Source organism: Poecilia reticulata, chromosome 18, assembly GCF_904066995.2.
Source record: "Poecilia reticulata chromosome 18, P_reticulata-male-v2, whole genome shotgun sequence".
Classification (NCBI taxonomy): Eukaryota; Metazoa; Chordata; class Actinopteri; order Cyprinodontiformes; family Poeciliidae; genus Poecilia; species Poecilia reticulata.
In genome coordinates this window covers 24,111,736-24,138,155 of record NC_088847.1, presented here as the reverse complement: position 1 = coordinate 24,138,155, position 26,420 = coordinate 24,111,736, and the positions used below count along the sequence as shown (strand labels likewise).

At 56.0% G+C, this 26,420-nt stretch overlaps 1 protein-coding gene across 2 annotated transcripts in view; it reads right to left on the bottom strand.

The window, feature by feature from the left end:
* The window catches only part of ctc1 (CTS telomere maintenance complex component 1), a 47,835-nt gene extending 22,037 nt beyond the window's left edge, over nucleotides 1–25,798 (bottom strand). For both annotated transcript variants that reach the window (XM_081599377.1, XM_081599379.1), the window contains exons 1-8: nucleotides 25,529–25,798; nucleotides 24,475–24,886; nucleotides 21,799–21,898; nucleotides 21,465–21,687; nucleotides 6,740–6,987; nucleotides 5,267–5,396; nucleotides 1,429–1,767; nucleotides 293–415 (exon numbers count right to left, since the gene is read on the bottom strand). In XM_081599377.1, the coding sequence (XP_081455503.1) occupies nucleotides 293–415; nucleotides 1,429–1,767; nucleotides 5,267–5,396; nucleotides 6,740–6,987; nucleotides 21,465–21,687; nucleotides 21,799–21,898; nucleotides 24,475–24,886; nucleotides 25,529–25,579 (1,626 nt within the window). In that variant the 5' untranslated portion in view covers nucleotides 25,580–25,798. The remainder of the gene's footprint in view (nucleotides 1–292; nucleotides 416–1,428; nucleotides 1,768–5,266; nucleotides 5,397–6,739; nucleotides 6,988–21,464; nucleotides 21,688–21,798; nucleotides 21,899–24,474; nucleotides 24,887–25,528) is intronic.
* Between the last annotated feature and the right edge of the window lie 622 nt (nucleotides 25,799–26,420).

Sequence of the window (26,420 nt, the reverse complement as noted above, 5' to 3'; positions counted from 1 at the left end):
GTTAGGGATCAATCAGAGGTTAGGGACCAATCAGAGGTTAGGGACCAATCAGAGCTCAGGAACCAATCAGAGGTCAGGGACCAATCAGAGGTCAGGGACCAATCAGAGATCAATCAGAGCTCAGGAACCAATCAGAGGTCAGGGACCAATCAGAGCTCAGGAACCAATCAGGGGTCAGGGACCAATCAGGGGTCAGGGACCAATCAGAGCTCAAGGACCAATCAGGGACCAATCAGAGCTCAGGGAGCAATCAGGGGTCAGGGACCAATCAGTGTTCAGAAGCAGTACTCACCTCCACCTGGTCTCCGGGTCTCAGCTTCCTCCTCGCCGGCGGCTGATAGGCCAGGCAAAGCCCCACCTTCCTGTCCAGCAGGTAAAGCCCCGCCCCCTCACTGACCACCTCCGTCACCGTGCCCTATCAGAGGAGAGGGGCGGAGTTTAGCTCTCAGGTAAACACTGCAGGTGTTTCCACTGCAGTACCAGATTCACTGGAGAACATCTGGACCAGAACCGGACCGCTGGGTCCAGAACCGGTTGGAGCAATGGGATGTTAACAGGGTTTATGGGACAACCAATCAGAAGCCTCCTACACAGTGACAGCCAATCAGAGGCCTGGTATGGCCTGACCATGACTGGTTCTGATTGGACCTGGACTAGATAAAGATCTGGAGCCTCATGTATAAAAGAGTTTGCAGTTTTCACACTAAAACGTGGCGTCTGGACACGTTTTAGTGTGGTGGACATGGTGTCTGAAGCTGTGCTGCACTCAGACCTGCTCAGCTTTCCTTTATAAATCCTGATTTACAGAAATCAGAGCAGCTGCTGCTGCGCCTGTTGCCTCCATAAATACATATTAATGTACATTAGAAAATTCCTGAAGAAATTAACCGGGGCCTCCCAAAGTGTGCCCGTCGGTTTGGGCGCAGCGTTCTGATGCTAAAAATTAGCATTAGTGCTAAAGAAAGCTGCAGTTTAGTCAGTAACCTGTGGAGAGTCAGAAGCATGTTCACTAAGCTGTACTTGTACCATTCAGCATGCTGCATAAGCTAAAATTAGCCAAAATGCTAATAATAGCATGATTGCTATCAGTAGCATGTGGGGCAAAAGTAGGTAAAAGCTTATTTTAGGTGAAATGCTAATGCTAATGCAGTGACCCAGTTACCATTTACAAGGCCGACTTCAATATGGCCGCTCCGCGCAACAACGATGTGAAATTGTGTTGATTTTACAGGAAGTCAGAGCCTGAAATCAGCGCTACATTTAGCATCTGCTGCTCTGAGACGAACAGATTCTAACTGGAGTTGGCAGATAGAAATAAATATCAAAATTATCTTTAATATTGTACTAAAAACCAATCAGAAGCCTCCTAGATAAAACCAGCCAATCAGAGGCCTCCTAGATAAAACAAGCCAATCAGAGGCCTCCTACCTGGTAGCTGATGACCCTGGAGTTTTTGATTCTCTCTCCTGATTGGACAGGAAGCTCCTCAGGTTCCGCCTCCTCCTGGTCCATCAGCAGCTGGTCAGAGTGGGCGGAGCCAGCAGCAGAAAGGGGGAGGGGCTCCGGGTCCTCTGAGTGTGTGTGTTCCTGAGTGTGTGTACCCTCAGAGTGTGTGTGTGTCGGTGTGTATCCAGTGTGTATCTCTGAGTGGTCAGTTACACACAACACACTGTTTCCTCTCCATCCTCTGAGAACACACACTCTGAGAGCCGTAACACACACTGAGAGACCAACACACACACACTGGGCCCACCACAGCCTGCTGCCCTGCAGATGGAGAGAGAGAGAGAGAGAGAGAGACACACACACACAGAGAGAGAGAGACACACACAGTTATGTTCATAACAGCAGTGTGTTTATAAATGTGAGTAAACCTCAAAATTCTTCAAATAAATTGTACTTTATGAACATTAACACAGTCACTGCACATTTTATTTCAAAGCCAAAAAGAAAAATGATTTGAATATCAGAATATTTTACAGAAAGTCAAGAAATACAATGTTTAAAAATATCAGTGTTGACGTCTTTACTCAAAAACAAACTAATAAATGCTGAAAGCTTCATCTCCTGAGAATCATTAACTAATATTTAGTTTCTCCTCTGTGGTCCATGGGGTTGACCAGGTTCTGGTTCCGGTCAGCAGGTTCTCCATGTTCCTCTGGTTTTCTTGGTTTTGCCTCATGGACATCATGTCAGGTTTTCTATGGATGAAGGTTGTGCTGCCGCTCAGTTACTGTCTGTCTGTTACTGTCTGTCTGTTACTGTCTGTCTGTTACCGTCTGTCTGTTACCGTCTGTCTGTTACCGTCTGTCTGTTACCGTCTGTCTGTTACTGTCTGTCTGTTACTGTCTGTCTGTCTGTTACTGTCTGTCTGTTACTGTCTGTCTGTTACTGTCTGTCTGTTACTGTCTGTCTGTTACTGTCTGTCTGTTACTGTCTGTCTGTTACCGTCTGTCTGTTACTGTCTGTCTGTTACTGTCTGTTGTCTGGTGGTTTTGCCGCCTGCTGCCTGTTCGGGTCATCGTCTTGCTGAAACGTCCGTCTCCAGGACGTTTCCCCTGCAGCAGCAGCAACATGATGTCTTCCAGTTTTACTCCACCTGATCCATGATGATTTATGTGATAAACAGAACCGACACCATGAGAGACATCCCACATCATGATGCTTGAACCACCGTGCTTATCATCTTCACTGTGGCTGGAGTTCAGTTTGCAGGACGTCTGACAATCTGTGGCTCTTAGGACCAGAAAGAACCATTTAACTGTCATCAGTCCATAAATATTACAGCGTTTCTATTCAGGCCAGTCGATGAGTTCAGACTGTAGCTGCTTCAGCTCAGGTTTTTCTCTACAGACAGACTTTGTGGGGCTTCCAGCTGGGATTCAGATACACACCGTCTGATTGCTGCAGAACTCAGCCAATCACAGATCTTCTTAAATCCTCCTGGAGCCGATGGCTGGCTGATCACTGGCTGATCACTGGCTGATCACTGGCTGATCACTGGCTGATCACTGGCTGATCATTGGCTGATCACTGGCTGATCATTGGTTGATCACTGGCTGATCACTGGCTGATCATTGGTTGATCATTGGTTGATCATTGGCTGATCATTGGCTGATCATTGGCTGATCATTGGCTGATCACTGGCTGATCATTGGTTGATCATTGGCTGATCATTGGCTGATCATTGGCTGATCACTGGCTGATCATTGGTTGATCACTGGCTGATCACTGGCTGATCACTGGCTGATCACTGGCTGATCATTGGCTGATCATTGGCTGATCATTGGCTGATCATTGGCTGATCACTGGCTGATCATTGGTTGATCACTGGCTGATCACTGGCTGATCATTGGCTGATCACTGGCTGATCATTGGCTGATCACTGGCTGATCATTGGTTGATCATTGGCTGATCATTGGCTGATCACTGGCTGATCATTGGCTGATCACTGGCTGATCGTTGGCTGATCACTGGCTGATCATTGGCTGATCACTGGCTGATCGTTGGCTGATCGCTGGCTGATCGCTGGCTGATCACTGGCTGATCGTTGGCTGATCGCTGGCTGATCGTTGGCTGATCGCTGGCTGATCGCTGGCTGATCGTTGGCTGATCGTTGGCTGATCGTTGGCTGATCGTTGGCTGATCACTGGCTGATCGTTGGCTGATCACTGGCTGATCGTTGGCTGATCGCTGGCTGATCACTGGCTGATCGTTGGCTGATCGCTGGCTGATCACTGGCTGATCATTGGCTGATCACTGGCTGATCGTTGGCTGATCGCTGGCTGATCGCTGGCTGATCGTTGGCTGATCGCTGGCTGATCACTGGCTGATCGCTGGCTGATCGTTGGCTGATCACTGGCTGATCACTGGCTGATCATTGGCTGATCACTGGCTGATCATTGGTTGATCACTGGCTGATCATTGGTTGATCACTGGCTGATCACAGGCTGATCATTGGCTGATCACTGGCTGATCATTGGCTGATCACTGGCTGATCATTGGTTGATTATTGGTTGATCGTTGGCTGATCGTTGGCTGATCATTGGTTGATCATTGGTTGATCGTTGGCTGATCGCTGGCTGATCGCTGGCTGATCGCTGGCTGATCGTTGGCTGATCACTGGCTGATCATTGGCTGATTATTGGCTGATCGTTGGCTGATCATTGGCTGATCGTTGGCTGATCGTTGGCTGATCGCTGGCTGATCGTTGGCTGATTATTGGCTGATCATTGGCTGATTATTGGCTGATCGTTGGCTGATCGCTGGCTGATCGTTGGCTGATCATTGGTTGATCACTGGCTGATTGTTGGCTGATCGTTGGCTGATCGCTGGCTGATTATTGGCTGACCCTTTACCATTCTGGTTATTCTCCAATCCATTCCAAAAGCTGTTTTTCTTTTTCTTCCTCTCCTTTCTGCTTTTGGCTTTTAAAGCATTTGACACCATTTTAGTTGAACAGTTTTTTATTTTCTACTCTTCTTTATAGGTTTTCCCTCTTATTAATTTTTTAAAATCAAAGATCGCTCTTCTTCTGAACATGTTGTCTGCTTTACAAGAACAAATCCAGCAGCATCAGTTGCCTTGATCTTACATAAGGGTCACCTGTTTATTTCCAATAATCAATAACTTACTAACTGGACTCAGTGCTGTTTCTTCAACACAAACCTTTCAGTAATGATTCAGTATCAGCATCATCAGCATCAGTCCTGCTGCTTTTCTACCTTCACTAAACTTCCAGAAACAAACTGAGGAGCAGAAACTGAACCAAAAACTGATTTACCTGGGATGTGAGACTGATAGCATTTTCAACACTACTGTATGCACACACACACACACCAACACACACACACACACACACACACACACACACACACACACACACACCAACACACACACACACACACACCAACACACACACACACACACACACACACACACACACACACACACACACACACACACCATTAGCTCTATTCTGTGATTGGTTCTCTGAGCTGGGTATTTGTGACATCATCCAGACGGCAGCCAATCAGAGCCATGCATCACCATCATAGGGTCAAAGGTCAGCAGATTGTTGCTGATTAAATTGTCACCAACGCTGCCTATCGCCATGGCAACACCAGGTGGTCCGACATCCTCAGGACACTACCTGCTGGCTAACACCTGATGATGTCATCAGCCAGCCAGGTGGACACAGAGAAACCTGAGAGGACAAAGGTCACAGAGTGACCCGCTCCCAGTCCCGGCCCACCGGGTCGCCTACCTTCACCAGAACCGGAACCGTTTGCTGTTGGTCCTCCAGACAGAAGAAGAAGAAGCAACTTCCTGAAACCTCCAGCAAGGGGCGCACCGAGCCCACCCGACCCCACACCGACACCCGCTGACCTCTGACCCTGAGACAGAGAGGGACAGAGGCAGAGAGGGGTTAGAACCAGAACCAGAACCAGCTTTAATAACCTCTATCTGCTGATGAAGAGGAGGAGGAGGACAGGTAGAATCCACCTGGACTCCTGAATATCCAGGGTTGATATTGATCTATTTCCTGTAATTGATCTATTTCCTGTAATTGATCTTTTCCATTTAACAATAAAAACATTAATAAAATGTTTTATTTCAGTAATAATTAGTAACCAGGCTGCAGTAGCAGGATGTGACCTGCAGGGGGCGATAAGCATCTGCTGACAGGAACCATAATTAATGTTACTAAAACATTTGATCAATAATCTATGAAATATCCGCAATATGAATATTATAAACAGTAAAAATGATCATTTCATCTAAACTAGATAAACGATAATCAATAATTAATCACATTTATTTGGATAAAATACAAATGATGGATGATTTAAACTATAATCATCAGATCTTTGTTTTTATTGATCTGTTGCAGATTCTGTTCTTTGATCACCGATCAGAAAAAACAAACAGAAAATTAATTAACTCAGAGGTTCCCAAACTGTGGGGCGCGCCCCCTAGAGGGGGCGCCGTGCCATTGCAGGGGGGACAGGAAGCCGTCTGGATGAATCAAAACCTGAACGCTGAATGCGCTGGTTTTTACCTTAGAAAGACCAAATCTCTGTTATTCCTGTCAATATGATACAGTAGGGTTTCCACTCTTCCTATATCTGTCCTCTGTCACTTTTATCAGCAGTTAAAACCGTTTCATCCGTTGTTAACATGTGGTAACCTGTTTTTCCGAGCCGCCTTTAAACGCAACATGAGCGCTATGACGCTGGGTTTCCACCTGTAAGGAGAAGGAGACCTGCTGCTGCTGGGCGGAGCTACAGGGGTTAGAATCATGGCAGCAAAACGCAAAGAACGTTTCACAGTTTTTCCCCCAAACTAACCGACTGTTGAGTGAAGCAGCTGGATGGAGCTAATGCTAGCTAAAAGATGACTAGCTAATGTTAGCTAAAAGATGACTAGCTAATGTTAGCTAAAAGATGACTAGCTAATGTTAGCTAAAAGATGACTAGCTAATGTTAGCTAAATGATGACTAGCTAATGTTAGCTAAAAGATGACTAGCTAATACCAATACATCACCTTTAGCTTGTTAGCATGTAGCCTGTAGGCTACCGATGTTCTCTATGTTCAGCTACACCCCCCTTCGCACACACGTCGTTCAACCAGGCAGCTATTTGGAAGCCAGAAGTAGTTTGGAAACCACTGAATTAACAAACTGGAGGAAATTAATGATTAACTGGTTCTGGTCCAGTAAGGGGTCAGGTGACCCACCTGGTTCTCAGAACACCTGCAGCCTCTCTGACGCTCAGCGCCCCACCAGGCTCCGCCCCTCCATCAGGCTCCGCCCCTCCTGGTCCAGCGGCCAATCCCAGCTCAGCTCTGGGTCTCAGCAGGTCAGGAGAGCCAATCAGCTCCAGGTGTCCTCTGTCCTGGCCCCGCCCCAAGGCATCATGGGGGATGTAGTTCCAGTGAGGCAGGAAGACGAGACGGTTCATCCAGCAGGGGGACGGAGAGGTCAGCTGGGGACACAGAGGGGTCAGAGGTCAGCTGGAGAGACAGAGGGGTCAGGGGTCAGACAGGTAAGGCAGAGCGGTGTCCATCAGGGTCAGAGGTCAGCTGAAGGAACCAGAACCTCTGACCCGTCAGTCAGGTTGAAGGTTCTGGACCAGAACATGAGATTATTCAGAGATTAAACTGAACCAGATGATAGAACTGTCATGGTGAGAGGATGAGGAGACGCTGTGGACTCAGGCTGGACAGAATGAAGGGATGAATTTAATGATGAAACAATGAGTCCAGCAGCTCAGATGGGCAGGAACCAAACAGCTCAGAGCTGGTACCAACTGGGTTCATCAACTGGTTAACGAAGCCAAACGGCAGACAGACGGTCAGACATGATGGTCAGACATGACGGACAGACATGACGGTCAGATGGTCAGACATGATGGTCAGACATGATGGTCAGACATGATGGTCAGACATGACGGTCAGATGGTCAGACATGATGGTCAGATGGTCAGACATGACGGTCAGATGGTCAGACATGATGGTCAGACATGACGGTCAGACATGATGGTCAGACATGACGGTCAGATGGTCAGACATGATGGTCAGACATGACGGTCAGACCAGAACCCGACATGGAGCACAGGTGGGTTTAAATAGAGACAATCAGGGAAACAAGGGACAGGAGGTGGAACTGATCCAGGACAGACGGGACGACAGAGACGCCACAGAACAGAGAAACTAAATCACTAGCAGAACGTCACTATGTACGATAATCTGATTTAATCTGATTTAGTTCAGGTTTTTTCCTGTTGGAGAAACTAAATGATCTAAAATGACGTTTTACTAAAATAACCTGCTGTCTGCACCACAGGACTGAGATTAAAGTTATTAATAAAGTTTAATAACATTTAAACCTGTTACAGTTTAGCCCAGCATCAGCATTAGGGTTAACCTAACCAGTAGCCTAACCAGTAGCAGCTGGTTAACCTAACCAGTAGCAACTGGTTAACCTAACCAGTAGCAGCTGGTTAACCTAACCAGTAGCAGCTGGTTCCTCCCAGTCTGACCAGCAGCTCCAGTACAGCTGCTGTTAGCATGCTAGCAAAGTGTTCAGGCTCCAGCACAGTAATGACATGGTTACTTTGATAAAGTAGTTTAGTTTCTTCACTGACTGATCTGGACAGTAACTGAGTTACATCCAGGTTTTTAGCATCATAGCATATTAGCATATTAGCATCATAGCATATTAGCATCGTAGGATCAACGTCTCCAAGTAACATAATTAATGAAAGACATTGACCAGACATCATATAATCATTTTTACATTTCCAGTCCTTTAATATAAAACCCGATGGTCCGTCTCGGCGCCATGACAACCAGGCTGAGCAGGTTTACTGGTTAAACTCTGCTAGTTACTTTGTTAGTTACTTTCAGCAGCTGCTGTTCATGTGACTCATAGAAACGACAATAAACTCCAGAGAAAAACATTAAATTAGAGAAAATGACAAAAATAGTAACGCAGCAGGATTTAGATAAATGACTTTAATCTGATTACTTTGTAACGAGTTACTGCCATCAGACTCAGCCGTCCATCACTCAGCCGTCCATCACTCAGCCGTCCATCACTCAGCCGTCCATCACTCTGCGGTGGTTAGTTAGTATCTGGTAATGTTGGAAATATCAGTTTAGTTCTGCTAGTTTTAATGATGCTTAACTTTAGCGCATGTTGAAACAGGCGGATCCTGATTGAGTCTCAGTTTAGGTCAGATTTAGACTCAGTTTAATCCAAATGTAACTTAATCAGTAGAACATTTTCTTAGATATAATGATCACAATTTGATTAAAATTAGCCTTTTTATATTAGACCACATTCCTAATGTTGGCGCACATTTGGTTAACGTGTGTATTTATATCAAGTTTAATTTGTTTGCGTCAGACTAACTGGTACCTGCCGGCCTTGGAGGTCAGACAGAGATGGAGGCCGAGGCTCAGCAGCTTAATGCTGATTGGACTGAACCACCAGCTCCTGCTGGCAGGGGATTTGTAGTTTCTTTGTTTAGATCCAGTCCTGCTCACCATTATTGGCACCCATGAAGTTTAAGTACATATAATGGAATATCAAGTGAAACATTTTACTGCTGACAGCTTGTGTTTGATGCAAAACAGCAAATGATAAAAAACATTTCAAAAGATAAACATTATGAGGAAAACAAAGAATAACATCATTTTTACCATGACAATGGTTCTGGCACCCTTTGCTGCAAATCAATATGAAAACCCAATTTGGCTCTCCTGTTGCAAATCACACATAAAGATCACTTGTGATGGATCCACACATGTGACATGAATTAACCAATGAAAGGTCATGTTGGTGCTTTAAAAGCCACCTGTTAGTTCATCTCCACATGTGAAGCAGCTGTCTGAGGACATCAGAAATGCTATTATTTGCAGACACAAGACCTCCAAAGGGTATAAATCATCTCCAAAGACCTCGGTATCCCTGTTTCAACGGTGCATAATGTTATTGAGAAGTTTTCCAGGCATGGAACGATCTAGAACCTCCCTGGACGTGGAGGGAAGAGAAAAACTGATGACAGAAGTCTTCGACGGTTGGTGTGAATGGTGGAAAAACCACCATGTCTAACATCTAAAGACCTAAAGACCAACCTGGAGCCGTCTGCTGTGATTGTTTCAACAAGTACCACACGCCGCACACTAAACAAGGTGGGGCTTTATGGGCGGAGGCCAAGGAAGACTCCACTGCTGAAGAAAAGACATAAAAAAGAACGTTTGATCTTCGCAAAAGAACCTGGACAAACCTCAAACCTTCTGGGACGTTTTATGGACAGATGAAACAAAAGTGGAGCTTTTCGGTAAATCACACAAACAATGTGTTTACAGACGAAAGGCAATGAAGCCTTTAAAGAAAAGAACACCATACCAGCAGTGAAGCATGGTGGAGGATCCGTAATGCTGTGGGGCTGCTTTGTGCCATCCGGTACTGGAGGCCTTGACTGGATCACAGGCATCATGAAATCAGAAGATTATCAAGCAATTCTAGAGCGAAATGTCTCGCCCAGTGTAAGGAAACTGGGTCTGTGGTGAAGATCCTGGGTCCTCCAGCAGGACGACCCAAAGCACAGAGGCCTGGTTTAAAATGGCCACCAATGAGTCCTGAGACCCAAAGCACAGAGGCCTGGTTTAAAATGGCCACCAATGAGTCCTGATCTCAATCCAATGGAAAATCTTTGGGTGGAGCTGAAATCTGCCCTGGGAGAAAGGAACCCTGCAGATGTACGAGAGCTTGAGCTAAAAGACGTGAGGGAGAAAATGCCACCGAGACGTGAAGCTTACAGATGAATATCAGAAACGTTTGGCTGCCAGAAGCTGCACATATTAAACATTAGTGACATGCTGGTTCCTGATTGGTCCTGTGGAGTTAAAATATTTATGTTTGTCTGTTAAATTACTTTGGACCTCAAACTGAAAGATCCTGCTGATGGAAGTTTTGAACATTTCCATTTATTTCTGAAGATATTCACTCAGCTGTGCAGGTCATGAAGGGACTCATGGTGAGAGGACTGTACGTTTTGTATTAAAGTAAATATTAGCATTAAACTTTAATATTTTTATATTTTGGGTCTTTAGCCAAACTTGGCTTTACTGTTGGTTGTTTTGTTATTTGTAATTGTTTAGTTTCTCCTATTGTGTCTCAACTGATCAGCTGGTATATAAACTCTGTCGTTTCTTTGTGAGCTCAGTTTATCGTTTTGTCATTTATAATGTTTATGTTAAAATAAAAAACCTTATTGTTCTAATATGTCCTCCTGGTTTAACTCATTTATAATGTTTATGTTAAAATAAAAAACCTTATTGTTCTAATATGTCCTCCTGGTTTAACTCCATCACAGAGACTGTTTGTCTCCATGGTTTTACACACGACGTCAACAACATGAGATCAACCAGCAGCAGGTGGAGACGCATCGTTTCTCACCAGGATCCAGTCCAGTGGAGCCCATAGAGGGTCCCTGAGGGCCACAGAGGGTCCCTGAGGGTCACAGAGGGTCCCTGAGGCCACAGAGGGTCCCTGAGGGCCACAGAGGGTCCCTGAGGGCCACAGAGGGTCCTGGAGGCCACAGAGGGTCCCTGAGGCCACAGAGGGCCCCAGAGCCCACAGAGGTCCTGAGCCACAGAGGGTCCCTGAGCCACAGAGGGTCCTGAGCCACAGAGGGTCCCTGAGCCACAGAGGGTCCCTGAGGCCACAGAGGGTCCTGAGCCACGGTGGGTCTGGAGGCCACAGAGGGTCCTGAGGCCCACAGAGGGTCCCTGAGGCCCACAGAGGGCCCCAGAGGCCACAGAGGGTCCCTGAGGGCCACAGAGGGTCCCTGAGGCCACAGAGGGTCCCTGAGGCCACAGAGGGTCCCTGAGGGCCACAGAGGGTCCTGAGCCCACAGAGGGTCCCTGAGGGCCACAGAGGGTCCCTGAGGCCACGGTGGGTCTTGGAGGCCACAGAGGGTCCCTGAGGCCCACAGAGGGTCCCTGAGGCCCACAGAGGGTCCCTGAGCCCACAGAGGGTCCCTGAGGGCCACAGAGGGTCCCTGAGGCCCACAGAGGGTCCCTGAGGCCCACAGAGGGTCCCTGAGGGCCACAGAGGGTCCCTGAGGCCCACGGTGGGTCTGGAGGCCACAGAGGGTCCCTGAGGCCCACAGAGGGTCCTGAGCCACAGAGGGTCCCTGAGCCCACAGAGGGTCCCTGAGGCCACAGAGGGTCCCTGAGGGCCACAGAGGGTCCCTGAGGGCCACAGAGGGTCCCTGAGGCCACAGGGGGTCCCTGAGGCCCACGGTGGGTCTTGGAGGCCACAGTGGGTCCCTGAGGGCCACAGAGGGTCCCTGAGGGCCACAGAGGGTCCCTGAGGCCCACAGAGGGTCCCTGAGGGCCACAGAGGGTCCCTGAGGCCCACGGTGGGTCCCTGAGGGCCACAGAGGGTCCCTGAGGGCCACAGAGGGTCCCTGAGGGCCACAGAGGGTCCCTGAGGCCCACAGAGGGTCCCTGAGCCCACAGAGGGTCCCTGAGGGCCACAGAGGGTCCCTGAGGCCCACGGTGGGTCTTGGAGGCCACAGAGGGTCCTGAGGCCACAGAGGGTCCCTGAGCCCACAGAGGGTCCCTGAGCCCACAGAGGGTCCTGAGGCCACAGAGGGTCCCTGAGGGCCACAGAGGGTCCCCGTCCTGAGGGCCACAGAGGGTCCCTGAGGCCACGGGGTCTGAGGCCACAGAGGGTCCCTGAGGCCCACAGAGGGTCCCTGAGGCCACAGAGGGTCCCTGAGGCCCACAGAGGGTCCCTGAGGCCACAGAGGGGCCCTGAGGGCCACAGAGGGTCCTGAGGCCACGGGGGGGACAGGGGTCCCTGAGGCCACAGAGGGTCCTGAGGCCACAGAGGGTCCCTGAGGGCCACAGAGGGTCCTGAGGCCACAGAGGGTCCCTGAGGGCCACAGAGGGTCCCTGAGGGCCACAGAGGGTCCTGAGGCCCAGGGGTCTGAGGCCACAGGGGTCCCTGAGGGCCACAGAGGGTCCCTGAGGCCCACAGAGGGTCCCTGAGGCCCACAGAGGGTCCCTGAGGCCACAGAGGGTCCCTGAGGCCACAGAGGGTCCCTGAGGCCACAGAGGGTCCCTGAGGCCACAGAGGGTCCCTGAGGCCACAGAGGGTCCCTGAGGCCACAGAGGGTCCCTGAGGGCCACAGAGGGTCCCTGAGGCCACAGAGGGTCCCTGAGGGCCACAGAGGGTCCCTGAGGCCACAGAGGGTCCTGAGGCCACAGAGGGTCCCTGAGGCCACAGAGGGTCCCTGAGGGCCACAGAGGGTCCCTGAGGGCCACAGAGGGTCCCTGAGGCCACAGAGGGTCCCTGAGGGCCACAGAGGGTCCCTGAGGGCCACAGAGGGTCCCTGAGGCCACAGAGGGTCCCTGAGGCCACAGAGGGTCCCTGAGGGCCACAGAGGGTCCCTGAGGGCCACAGAGGGTCCCTGAGGCCCACGGTGGGTCCTGAGGGCCACGGTGGGTCCTGGAGGCCACAGGGGGTCCCTGAGGGCCACAGAGGGTCCCTGAGGGCCACAGAGGGTCCCTGAGGGCCACAGAGGGTCCCTGAGGCCACAGAGGGTCCCTGAGGCCACAGAGGGTCCCTGAGGCCACAGAGGGTCCCTGAGGCCACAGAGGGTCCCTGAGGGCCACAGAGGGTCCCTGAGGCCCACAGTGGGTCCCTGAGCCCACAGAGGGTCCCTGAGCCCACAGAGGGTCCCTGAGGGCCACAGAGGGTCCCTGAGGGCCACAGAGGGTCCCTGAGGCCCACGGTGGGTCCCTGAGGGCCACGGTGGGTCTTGGAGGCCACAGCGGGTCCCTGAGGGTCACAGAGGGTCCCTGAGGCCACAGAGGGTCCCTGAGGGTCACAGAGGGTCCCTGAGGGTCACAGAGGGTCCCTGAGGCCCACAGAGGGTCCTGGAGGCCACAGAGGGTCCCTGAGGGCCATAGAGGGTCCCTGAGGCCACAGAGGGTCCCTGAGGCCACAGAGGGTCCTGGAGCCCACAGAGGGTCCCTGAGGGCCACAGAGGGTCCCTGAGGCCACAGAGGGTCCTGAGGCCACAGAGGGTCCTGGAGGCCACAGAGGGTCCCTGAGGGCCACAGAGGGTCCCTGAGGGCCACAGAGGGTCCTGGAGGCCACAGAGGGTCCCTGAGGGTCACAGAGGGTCCCTGAGGCCCACAGAGGGTCCTGGAGGCCACAGAGGGCCGCTGAGGGCCATAGAGGGTCCCTGGGGCCACAGAGGGTCCCTGAGGCCACAGAGGGTCCTGGAGCCCACAGAGGGTCCCTGAGGGCCACAGAGGGTCCCTGAGGCCACAGAGGGTCACAGAGGCCACAGAGGGTCCCTGAGGCCACAGAGGGTCCTGGAGGCCACAGAGGGTCCCTGAGCCACAGAGGGTCCCTGAGGGCCACAGAGGGTCCCTGAGGCCACAGAGGGTCCCTGAGCCCACAGTGGGTCCCTGAGGCCACAGAGGGTCCCTGAGGCCACAGAGGGTCCCTGAGGGCCACAGTGGGTCCCTGAGGCCCACAGTGGGTCCTGGAGGCCACAGTGGGTCCCTGAGGGCCACAGAGGGTCCCTGAGGCCCACAGTGGGTCCTGGAGGCCACAGTGGGTCCCTGAGGGCCACAGTGGGTCCCTGAGGGCCACAGTGGGTCCCTGAGGGCCACAGAGGGTCCCTGAGCCACAGAGGGTCCCTGAGGGCCACAGAGGGTCCCTGAGGCCCACGGTGGGTCTTGGAGGCCACAGAGGGTCCCTGAGGCCCACAGAGGGTCCCTGAGCCCACAGAGGGTCCCTGAGCCACAGAGGGTCCCTGAGCCCAGAGGTCCTGAGGGCCACAGAGGGTCCCTGAGGGCCACAGAGGGTCCCTGAGGGCCACAGAGGGGCCCTGAGGCCCACAGGGGGTCCTGGAGGCCACAGTGGGTCCCTGAGGGCCACAGAGGGTCCCTGAGGGCCACAGAGGGTCCCTGAGGGCCACAGAGGGTCCCTGAGGCCCACAGAGGGTCCCTGAGCCCACAGAGGGTCCCTGAGGCACAGAGGGTCCCTGAGGCCCACAGAGGGTCCCTGAGGGCCACAGAGGGTCCCTGAGGGCCACAGTGGGTCCCTGAGGCCCACAGTGGGTCCTGGAGGCCACAGTGGGTCCCTGAGGGCCACAGAGGGTCCCTGAGGCCCACAGTGGGTCCTGGAGGCCACAGAGGGTCCCTGAGGGCCACAGAGGGTCCCTGAGGGCCACAGTGGGTCCCTGAGGGCCACAGAGGGTCCCTGAGGCCCACAGAGGGTCCTGGAGGCCCACGGTGGGTCCCTGAGGGCCACAGAGGGTCCCTGAGGGCCACAGAGGGTCCTGAGGCCACAGAGGGTCCCTGAGGGTCACAGAGGGTCCCTGAGCCCACAGAGGGTCCCTGAGGGCCACAGAGGGTCCCTGAGGGCCACAGAGGGTCCCTGAGGGCCACAGAGGGTCCCTGAGCCCACAGAGGGTCCCGGAGCCCACAGAGGGTCCCTGAGGGCCACAGTGGGTCCCTGAGGGCCACAGAGGGTCCCTGAGGGCCACAGAGGGTCCCTGAGGCCACAGAGGGTCCCTGAGGCCACAGAGGGTCCCTGAGGCCACAGAGGGTCCCTGAGGGCCACAGAGGGTCCCTGAGGGCCACAGAGGGTCCCTGAGGCCACAGAGGGTCCCTGAGGGCCACAGAGGGTCCCTGAGGGCCACAGAGGGTCCCTGAGGCCCACAGAGGGTCCCTGAGCCCACAGAGGGTCCCTGAGGGCCACAGAGGGTCCCTGAGGCCCACAGAGGGTCCCTGAGGCCCACGGTGGGTCCCTGAGGGCCATGGTGGGTCCCTGAGGCCACAGTGGGTCCCTGAGGCCCACAGAGGGTCCCTGAGGCCCACAGAGGGTCCCTGAGGGCCACAGAGGGCCCCTGAGGCCCACAGAGGGTCCTGGAGGCCACAGAGGGTCCCTGAGGCCACAGAGGGTCCCTGAGGCCACAGAGGGTCCCTGAGGGCCACAGAGGGTCCCTGAGGGCCACAGAGGGTCCCTGAGGCCACAGAGGGTCCCTGAGGGCCACAGAGGGTCCCTGAGGGCCACAGAGGGTCCCTGAGGCCACAGAGGGTCCCTGAGCCCACAGAGGGTCCCTGAGGGCCACAGAGGGTCCCTGAGGGCCACAGAGGGTCCCTGAGGCCCACGGAGGGTCCCTGAGGGCCACAGAGGGTCCCTGAGGCCACAGTGGGTCCCTGAGGGCCACAGAGGGTCCCTGAGGGCCACAGAGGGTCCCTGAGGGCCACAGAGGGTCCCTGAGGGCCACAGAGGGTCCCTGAGGCCCACAGAGGGTCCTGGAGGCCACAGAGGGTCCCTGAGGGCCACAGAGGGTCCCTGAGGCCCACAGTGGGTCCTGGAGGCCACAGAGGGTCCCTGAGGGCCACAGAGGGTCCCTGAGGGCCACAGAGGGTCCCTGAGGCCACAGTGGGTCCCTGAGGGCCACAGAGGGTCCTGGAGGCCACAGAGGGTCCCTGAGGGCCACAGAGGGTCCCTGAGGGCCACAGAGGGTCCTGGAGGCCACAGAGGGTCCCTGAGGGTCACAGAGGGTCCCTGAGCCCACAGAGGGTCCCTGAGGGCCACAGAGGGTCCCTGAGGGCCACAGAGGGTCCCTGAGGGCCACAGAGGGTCCCTGAGCCCACAGAGGGTCCTGGAGGCCACAGAGGGTCCCTGAGGGCCACAGAGGGTCCCTGAGGCCACAGTGGGTCCCTGAGGGCCACAGAGGGTCCTGGAGGCCACAGAGGGTCCCTGAGCCCACAGAGGGTCCCTGAGGGCCACAGAGGGTCCTGGAGGCCACAGAGGGTCCCTGAGGCCACAGAGGGTCCCTGAGGGCCACGGTGGGTCCCTGAGGCCACAGAGGGTCCCTGAGGCCCACGGTGGGTCCCTGAGTGCCACGGTGGGTCTTGGAGGCCACAGTGGGTCCCTGAGGGCCACAGAGGGTCCCTGAGGCCCACGGTGGGTCTTGGAGGCCACAGTGGGTCCCTGAGGGCCACAGAGGGTCACTGAGGGCCACAGAGGGACCCTGAGGGCCACAGAGGGTCCCTGAGGCCCACAGAGGGTCCCTGAGGGCCACAGAGGGTCCCTGAGGCCCACGGTGGGTCTTGGAGGCCACAGAGGGTCCCTGAGGCCCACAGAGGGTCCCTGAGCCCACAGAGGGTCCCTGAGCCCACAGAGGGTCCCTGAGGGCCACAGAGGGTCCCTGAGGGCCACAGAGGGTCCCTGAGGGCCACAGAGGGTCCCTGAGGCCCACGGTGGGTCTTGGAGGCCACGGTGGGTCCCTGAGGGCCACAGAGGGTCCCTGAGGGCCACAGAGGGTCCCTGAGGGCCACAGAGGGTCCCTGAGGCCCACAGAGGGTCCCTGAGGGCCACAGAGGGTCCCTGAGGCCCACGGAGGGTCCCTGAGGGCCACAGAGGGTCCCTGAGGGCCACAGAGGGTCCCTGAGGCCCACGGTGGGTCCCTGAGGCCCATGGTGGGTCCCTGAGGCCCACGGTGGGTCCCTGAGGGCCACAGTGGGTCCCTGAGGCCCACAGTGGGTCCTGGAGGCCACAGAGGGTCCCTGAGGCCCACAGTGGGTCCCTGAGGGCCACAGTGGGTCCCTGAGGGTCACAGAGGGTCCCTGAGGCCCACAGAGGGTCCTGGAGGCCACAGAGGGTCCCTGAGGGCCACAGAGGGTCCCTGAGGGCCACAGAGGGTCCTGGAGGCCACAGAGGGTCCCTGAGGGTCACAGAGGGTCCCTGAGCCCACAGAGGGTCCCTGAGGGCCACAGAGGGTCCCTGAGGGCCACAGAGGGTCCCTGAGGGCCACAGAGGGTCCCTGAGCCCACAGAGGGTCCCGGAGCCCACAGAGGGTCCCTGAGGGCCCCAGTGGGTCCCTGAGGGCCACAGAGGGTCCCTGAGGGCCACAGAGGGTCCCTGAGGCCACAGAGGGTCCCTGAGGCCACAGAGGGTCCCTGAGGGCCACAGAGGGTCCCTGAGGGCCACAGAGGGTCCCTGAGGGCCACAGAGGGTCCCTGAGGCCACAGAGGGTCCCTGAGGGCCACAGAGGGTCCCTGAGGCCACAGAGGGTCCCTGAGGCCACAGAGGGTCCCTGAGGCCACAGAGGGTCCCTGAGGGCCACAGTGGGTCCCTGAGGCCCATGGTGGGTCCCTGAGGCCCATGGTGGGTCCCTGAGGCCCACGGTGGGTCCCTGAGGCCCATGGTGGGTCCCTGAGGCCCACGGTGGGTCCCTGAGGGCCACAGTGGGTCCCTGAGGCCCACAGTGGGTCCTGGAGGCCACAGAGGGTCCCTGAGGCCACAGAGGGTCCCTGAGGCCACAGAGGGTCCCTGAGGGCCACAGAGGGTCCCTGAGGGCCACAGAGGGTCCCTGAGGCCACAGAGGGTCCCTGAGGGCCACAGAGGGTCCCTGAGGGCCACAGGGGGTCCCTGAGGCCCACAGGGGGCCCTGGAGGCCACAGAGGGTCCCTGAGGGCCACAGAGGGTCCCTGAGGCCCACAGAGGGTCCTGGAGGCCCACGGTGGGTCCCTGAGGGCCACAGTGGGTCCTGGAGGCCACAGAGGGTCCCTGAGGGCCACAGGGGGTCCCTGGGGGCCACAGGGGGTCCTGGGGGCCACAGAGGGTCCCTGAGGCCCACAGAGGGTCCCTGAGGCCCACAGTGGGTCCCTGAGGGCCACAGAGGGTCCCTGGAGGCCACAGTGGGTCCTGGAGGCCACAGAGGGTCCCTGAGGGCCACAGAGGGTCCCTGAGGGCCACAGTGGGTCCCTGAGGCCACAGAGGGTCCCTGAGGGCCACAGAGGGTCCTGGAGGCCACAGAGGGTCCCTGAGCCCACAGAGGGTCCCTGAGGGCCACAGAGGGTCCTGGAGGCCACAGAGGGTCCCTGAGGGTCACAGAGGGTCCCTGAGCCCACAGAGGGTCCCTGAGGGCCATAGAGGGTCCCTGAGGCCACAGAGGGTCCCTGAGGCCACAGAGGGTCCTGGAGCCCACAGAGGGTCCCTGAGGGCCACAGAGGGTCCCTGAGGCCACAGAGGGTCCCAGAGGCCCACAGAGGGTCCTGGAGGCCACAGAGGGTCCCTGAGCCCACGGAGGGTCCCTGAGGGCCACAGTGGGTCCTGGAGGCCACAGAGGGTCCCTGAGCCCACAGTGGGTCCCTGAGGCCACAGAGGGTCCCTGAGGCCACAGAGGGTCCCTGAGGCCCACGGTGGGTCCCTGAGGGCCACAGTGGGTCCTGGAGGCCACAGTGGGTCCCTGAGGGCCACAGAGGGTCCCTGAGGCCCACGGTGGGTCTTGGAGGCCACAGAGGGTCCCTGAGGGCCACAGAGGGTCCCTGAGGCCACAGAGGGTCCCTGAGGCCCACAGAGGGTCCTGGAGGCCACAGAGGGTCCCTGAGGGCCATAGAGGGTCCCTGAGGCCACAGAGGGTCCCTGAGGCCACAGAGGGTCCCTGAGCCCACAGAGGGTCCCTGAGGGCCACAGAGGGTCCCTGAGGGCCACAGAGGGTCCCTGAGGCCACAGAGGGTCCCTGAGGCCACAGAGGGTCCTGGAGCCCACAGAGGGTCCCTGAGGGCCACAGAGGGTCCTGGAGGCCACAGAGGGTCCCTGAGGGCCACAGAGGGTCCCTGAGGGCCACAGAGGGTCCTGGAGGCCACAGAGGGTCCCTGAGGGCCACAGAGGGTCCCTGAGCCCACAGAGGGTCCTGGAGCCCACAGGGGGTCCCTGAGGGCCACAGAGGGTCCTGGAGGCCACAGAGGGTCCCTGAGGCCACCGAGGGTCCCTGAGGGCCACAGAGGGTCCTGGAGGCCACAGAGGGTCCCTGAGGGCCACAGAGGGTCCCTGAGGGCCACAGAGGGTCCCTGAGGCCACAGGGGGTCCCTGAGGCCACAGAGGGTCCCTGAGGGCCACAGAGGGTCCCTGAGGGCCACAGAGGGTCCCTGAGGCCACAGAGGGTCCTGGAGCCCACAGAGGGTCCCTGAGGGCCACAGAGGGTCCCTGAGGCCACAGAGGGTCACAGAGGGCCACAGAGGGTCCCTGAGGCCCACAGAGGGTCCCTGAGGGCCACAGTGGGTCCCTGAGGGCCACAGAGGGTCCCTGAGGCCACAGAGGGTCCCTGAGGCCACAGGGGGTCCCTGAGGGCCACAGAGGGTCCCTGAGGCCACAGAGGGTCCCTGAGGGCCACAGAGGGTCCCTGAGGCCCACGGTGGGTCCCTGAGGGCCACGGTGGGTCTTGGAGGCCACAGTGGGTCCCTGAGGGCCACAGAGGGTCCTGGAGGCCACAGAGGGTCCCTGAGGGTCACAGAGGGTCCCTGAGCCCACAGAGGGTCCCTGAGGGCCACAGAGGGTCCCTGAGGGCCACAGAGGGTCCCTGAGGGCCACAGAGGGTCCCTGAGGGCCACAGAGGGTCCTGGAGGCCACAGAGGGTCCCTGAGGGCCACAGAGGGTCCTGGAGGCCACAGAGGGTCCCTGAGGGCCACAGAGGGTCCCTGAGGCCCACAGAGGGTCCCTGAGGGCCACAGAGGGTCCCTGAGGGCCACAGAGGGTCCCTGAGCCCACAGAGGGTCCCTGAGCCCACAGAGGGTCCCTGAGGCCCACAGAGGGTCCCTGAGGGCCACAGAGGGTCCCTGAGGGCCACAGAGGGTCCCTGAGGCCCACGGTGGGTCCCTGAGGCCCACAGTGGGTCCTGGAGGCCACAGTGGGTCCCTGAGGGCCACAGAGGGTCCCTGAGGCCCACAGTGGGTCCTGGAGGCCACAGAGGGTCCCTGAGGCCCACAGTGGGTCCCTGAGGGCCACAGTGGGTCCCTGAGGGCCACAGTGGGTCCTGGAGGCCACAGAGGGTCCCTGAGGCCCACAGAGGGTCCCTGAGGCCCACAGAGGGTCCCTGAGGCCCACGGTGGGTCCCTGAGGCCCACAGAGGGTCCCTGAGGCCCACGGTGGGTCCCTGAGGCCACAGTGGGTCCCTGAGGGCCACAGTGGGTCCCTGAGGGCCACAGTGGGTCCCTGAGGCCCACAGAGGGTCCCTGAGGCCCACAGAGGGTCCCTGAGGCCCACGGTGGGTCCCTGAGGCCCACAGAGGGTCCCTGAGGCCCACGGTGGGTCCCTGAGCCCACAGAGGGTCCCTGAGCCCACAGAGGGTCCCTGAGGGCCACAGAGGGTCCCTGAGGGCCACAGTGGGTCCTGGAGGCCACAGAGGGTCCCTGAGGCCCACAGTGGGTCCCTGAGGCCCACAGAGGGTCCCTGAGGCCCACAGTGGGTCCCTGAGGGCCACAGTGGGTCCCTGAGGGCCACAGTGGGTCCTGTGGGTCCTGGAGCTCCGGCATCCTGCAAGCTTTAGTTCTGTACCTGGTTTAACTCACCTGGATCAGATGATGCTCATCAGAGGCTGAAGGTGACCTTTGACCTGCTGTTGTTGGCACCAGGGAGGAACTAGAACCTGCCGGGCCTCCAGGACCCACTGTGGGGCTCCAGGACCGGCTTCGGGCTCCACAGGTCCAGTTGGTATCAAGTCGGTGACTGATGAAATTTTAGTCCCACAGGTCAACGGGACTCGTTCACTCTGAGTCCCGTTGCCATGGCGGCGGACTCAGCGTTGCTCGGTAACCGGCTCAGAGGAAACGGCGTTCACATGGAGAGCCAGCACACCTGGTTGCCAGGACGACCAGCGTGTCTCTGTGTCCTGCACCGACAGCTGCTGCCCTGAAGGAGGCGCCGTTAGCTCCTCCAGCTAGCTACCCTCCAGGAGGATTGTGGGAAATGAAGGCTTTAACCAGGAGAAATGGAGCTGGTCTACTTAATCCCCACTGAGCGCGCTCAGAACACCTGAGTATGATGCTGCCTTTGATCTGCTACCTGGTCAAGGCTGACCCACCTGGACCCGCCTACTTGCACTAAGCCCCGCCCCCTGCTCCTCACCTCACACCTGACGCTGCCGCTGCCGTCCTCCAGCCTCCACTCTCCGCCCCGCCCCGCTCTCAGCCAGCCAATCAGCAGCAGGTTGACCCTGGGCAGCGACCTCTGACCCGGCAGGCTGAGCTCCGCCTCCCTGGCCCAGGCTCGATGCTGATTGGTGCTCCAGGACAGGTTGCTGACGCAGGCCAGGTGCTGCTGGGCGAGCAGCTCAGAGACGCTCAGAGGCCTGGAGAGAGAGAGGAGGGCACCTGTCAGGGGGCGGGGCTTAACTATCACCTGTAGGTCTATAAGGATCAGGTCCTGGTGGTTCTGGACCTGGTTCTGGTTCTGGACCCACCTGTAGCTGACGGGTCTGCTGCTCCTCAGGCAGCTCCTCTCCTGGATCTTCTCCACGACACACACACTCAGCTCACACACACCTTGGTCACATGATGCACCTGCAGCAACACAGTTACCATGGAAACGGACTCCTACACCAGGTGTCTGCACCTGAGTGAAGCCATCGATCCGCCTCCTTCTAGTCAGACCAACATGGTGTCAAACGTTTGAAAGGTTAAAGGTCAACTGGCCACTTATAGCAAGTCAAAATGACCTTTAACCTTTCATCAATATCCTCAAAGTCAAAGCAGCTCAAATGTTTGACGCCATCTTGGTCTGGTTTCACTCAGGTTCTCCAGCAGCAGAACCAGGTTCTGGTTCCAACATGGAGGACAGGAGACACCTGGACCAGGACAGGAGAGACACCTGGACCAGGACAGGAGACACCTGGACCAGGACAGGAGAGACACCTGGACCAGGACAGGAGACACCTGGACCAGGACAGGAGAGACACCTGGACCAGGACAGGAGAGACACCTGGACCAGGACAGGAGAGACACCTGGACCAGGACAGGAGAGACACCTGGACCAGGACAGGAGACACCTGGACCAGGACAGGAGAGACACCTGGACCAGGACAGGAGAGACACCTGGACCAGGACAGGAGAGACACCTGGACCAGGACAGGAGAGACACCTGGACCAGGACAGGAGACACCTGGACCAGGACAGGAGAGACACCTGGACCAGGACAGGAGAGACACCTGGACCAGGACAGGAGACACCTGGACCAGGACAGGAGAGACACCTGGACCAGGACAGGAGAGACACCTGGACCAGGACAGGAGAGACACCTGGACCTGGACAGGAGAGACACCTGGACCAGGACAGGAGAGACACCTGGACCAGGACAGGAGAGACACCTGGACCAGGACAGGAGAGACACCTGGACCAGGACAGGAGAGACACCTGGACCAGGACAGGAGAGACACCTGGACCAGGACAGGAGACACCTGGACCAGGACAGGAGAGACACCTGGACCAGGACAGGAGAGACACCTGGACCAGGACAGGAGAGACACCTGGACCAGGACAGGAGACACCTGGACCAGGACAGGAGAGACACCTGGACCAGGACAGGAGACACCTGGACCAGGACAGGAGAGACACCTGGACCAGGACAGGAGAGACACCTGGACCAGGACAGGAGAGACACCTGGACCAGGACAGGAGAGACACCTGGACCAGGACAGGAGACACCTGGACCAGGACAGGAGAGACACCTGGACCAGGACAGGAGAGACACCTGGACCAGGACAGGAGAGACACCTGGACCAGGACAGGAGAGACACCTGGACCAGGACAGGAGAGACACCTGGACCAGGACAGGAGAGACACCTGGACCAGGACAGGAGAGACACCTGGACCAGGACAGGAGAGACACCTGGACCAGGACAGGAGACACCTGGACCAGGACAGGAGACACCTGGACCTGGGGCCTCATGCATGAAGCAGCGTGACACAAAAACTGTCCCATATTTGACGCTCAGGTCATCAGGTATAAAATCAACTTTGCATCAAGGTTTGTGTGAATAAACAGTTTATCTGAGGACGACATGAAAGAGTCAAAACTCTGTAAACTGAAGTCTGACGTCATCCAGGTATTTAGACCCAGAAGCACCAAACTGATGGTTTTAATGTTTAAACTGAGCCACATTTATCCTCAGACTGACAGACAGTGAAAACCTGACATCCTGACCATAACTGAGTCCCTCAGTTTGAGCCTCAGAGATGAAACTGACCATGAAATGCGTCTGTGGGTCGTTTCATCCTGACTGACAGGAGGAAACAGGCTGGTCAGCAGATTCACTCCAAGCTGCTGGTCAAACCACCAGCAGGTTGATCATCTCAGCTGGTCCAGGTGAGCAGCTACCTGTGCAGCTCTGATGGAGAACAATGGATCACAGATCAGATGGATCTGATGGTTTATTGGTGATCGACCAGACTGGTCCTCCTGGATCTGAGCAGAACCTGTGAGGAGCCGGGCGGTACCGGTACCGGTCCAGCTGCAGCCGTCCTTCAGTGGACATGAAGCCTCTTTACTCTGTAACTTATTCACATGATGCTGCTATTAATAAACGTCCCGTTTCCCCAGAGACTCTGGCCGTAAATCCTGATGGTTTTTACATTTATTTCATTTGGACTTTTGGTTCTTTATTTATTTCATTTGGACTTTTGGTTCTTTATTTATTTCATTTGGACTTTTGGTTCTTTATTTATTTCATTTGGACTTTTGGTTCTTTATTTATTTCATTTGGACTTTTGGTTCTTTAAAATGTGTTTTTATTTCTGAGAGGTGACATGATGGGCCCTCAAAGCACCTTTTAAATAAAATATTAATATAAATACTGGTTCAAACAAGGACGTTGCCATGGTTACTGCTTCACCTGGTGACAGACTTCCAGGTATTTACACTAATTTACATCAACATGTATCTATGGCAACGACCACCAGCTGCTCTACTTCCTGTAAATAAGGTTTATAAATCTAAGTTGCGCCGCCAGGTGCGGCTTTATGATCCCATTTCTTTGTGCGCCGCTCTTTTCTACATTTTCCGTAGTTTAGTGTCAAAACATTGCACTCTTATGCAGGAGGCCCCTGATGATCAGAACTGGGTCAGAACCAGAACCACTCACCTGCACCTGATTGGTTAACGGCAGCGCAGTGGGCGGGGCCTCCGGCAACGCAGTGGGCGGGGCCTCCAGCGGCGCAGTGGGCGGGGCCTCCAGCGGCGCAGTGGGCGGGGCCTCCGGTGGCGCAGTGGGCGGGGCCTCCAGCGGCGCAGTGGGCGGGGCCTCCAGCGGCGCAGTGGGCGGGGCCTCCAGCGGCGCAGTGGGCGGGGCCTCCAGCGGCGCAGTGGGCGGGGCCTCCGGCAGCGCAGTGGGCGGAGCCTCCAGCAGCGCAGTGGGCGGGGCCTCCAGCAGCGCAGTGGGCGGGGCCTCCGGCGGCGCAGTGGGCGGGGCCTCCAGCGGCGCAGTGGGCGGGGCCTCCAGCTGTTCTCAGGTGTTGGTGGATGAAGGTGAAAAGGTTCTGCAGCCAAACGGACTCCTGCAGACAACAGAACCACTGAGAGACAGAACCAACCGGGTCCATACTGGTTCTGTTCCGGTGGTCAGGTGGTGTGGACCGGCTGGTTCTGATCCAATAGGCGCAGCCAGGGCCGGTCCAGACCGGTTCTCCTGCTGGCTGGACCCATCAGAACCTTGGTTTCTCCGTTATTGGTACCAGAACCTCAGCTGGACAGAATCATCTGGTTCTGGTCTGGTTAGTGACCCAGATGGAGGTCAGTGGTTCTGGTTCCGTTTATTTCAGACCCAAACCCTGATGGTTTATCTTCAGAACCAGGGAGCAGAAAGGTTCTGGTCCGGTTCTGTCCCTTTGGACCAGTTCTGTCAAACGACCCGGTCAGATGAGGTTCTGACTGATGGAACACAGGCAGAACTTTGGACCCGAACAGAACAGAACCGGTCTGCTGTCAGTCTGCAGAACCAGAAGGTCCAGTTGGTTCTGATCGGAACCGGTCCTCAGCAGCAGAACTCGTCTCATTATTGTTACATGATCATCTGATCAGAACCGGTTCTGGTTCTGACTCAGTCAGAGGTCCGAATCCTGGACCTCTGACGTCATCCCGTCCAGAACCTTTTACCTGGTCACTGACAGAACCGGAACACCGGATCAGGTGGTACTGACCGCTTCACTGCTGGGTCCGAACCGGTCCAGGAACAGCTGCAAGGATCCCATCCTCAGCCTCCAGGACCGAACCGAACCGGGCTGGAGGATCCGTGTGTGTAGGTTCCGGTTCTGCTTCTCCTCAGCCCGAACCGAACCGGGCCGAAGAGTCCGAATCTCTGCAGAACTCTGGTTCTGGTTCTGAAAGTGGCGCTAAAACTTTCTTCTTCTCCTGTTGAGCTGTTGCAGTGAAAATCTTCTTCTTCTCCTTCTTCCTGCCTGTCATGGCGGCTGGCGGAGCAGCTGCAGCTTCCGCCCCCTGCTGGACTGGAGGGGAACTACCAGTAAATATAAGTTAGGATGAATAAATTATTACAGAATAACAGGTTTGGGTTTTCATGAGTGATTAATTTACCTTTTATTTTTTTATGACTTGAACATTATTGATTTTCCAACAGAAATAAAATAACACAATTCGATCAGCTAAACAATGGTTAGTTAGTCCTTGTGGATTCTTTGAGGCCCCGATACAGATAACAGAAAATACTTAATGCAACAAAATGATAATACTAAAGTAAACAATAATAATAATAATAATAATAATAATAATAATAATAATAATAATAATAATAATAATAATAATAATAATAATAATAATAATAATAATAATAATAATAAAATGGATATACATAAAATAACAGGCTCTATGACCCTGATACATTTATATAATTACATCAAGTTCATCTAGTCTAAGTACATCTGAGCTGGAAATGCCAGTTATTAACCCATATATGACAAGTAGGGACTGTTGAACCCGTCAAACCTATTCTAACCTATTTAACAGTCTAGTCCAGGGTGAGCAGCTCCAGGCCTGCAGCTGTTAGATCGTCTCCACTTCAACACGCCTGAGTCA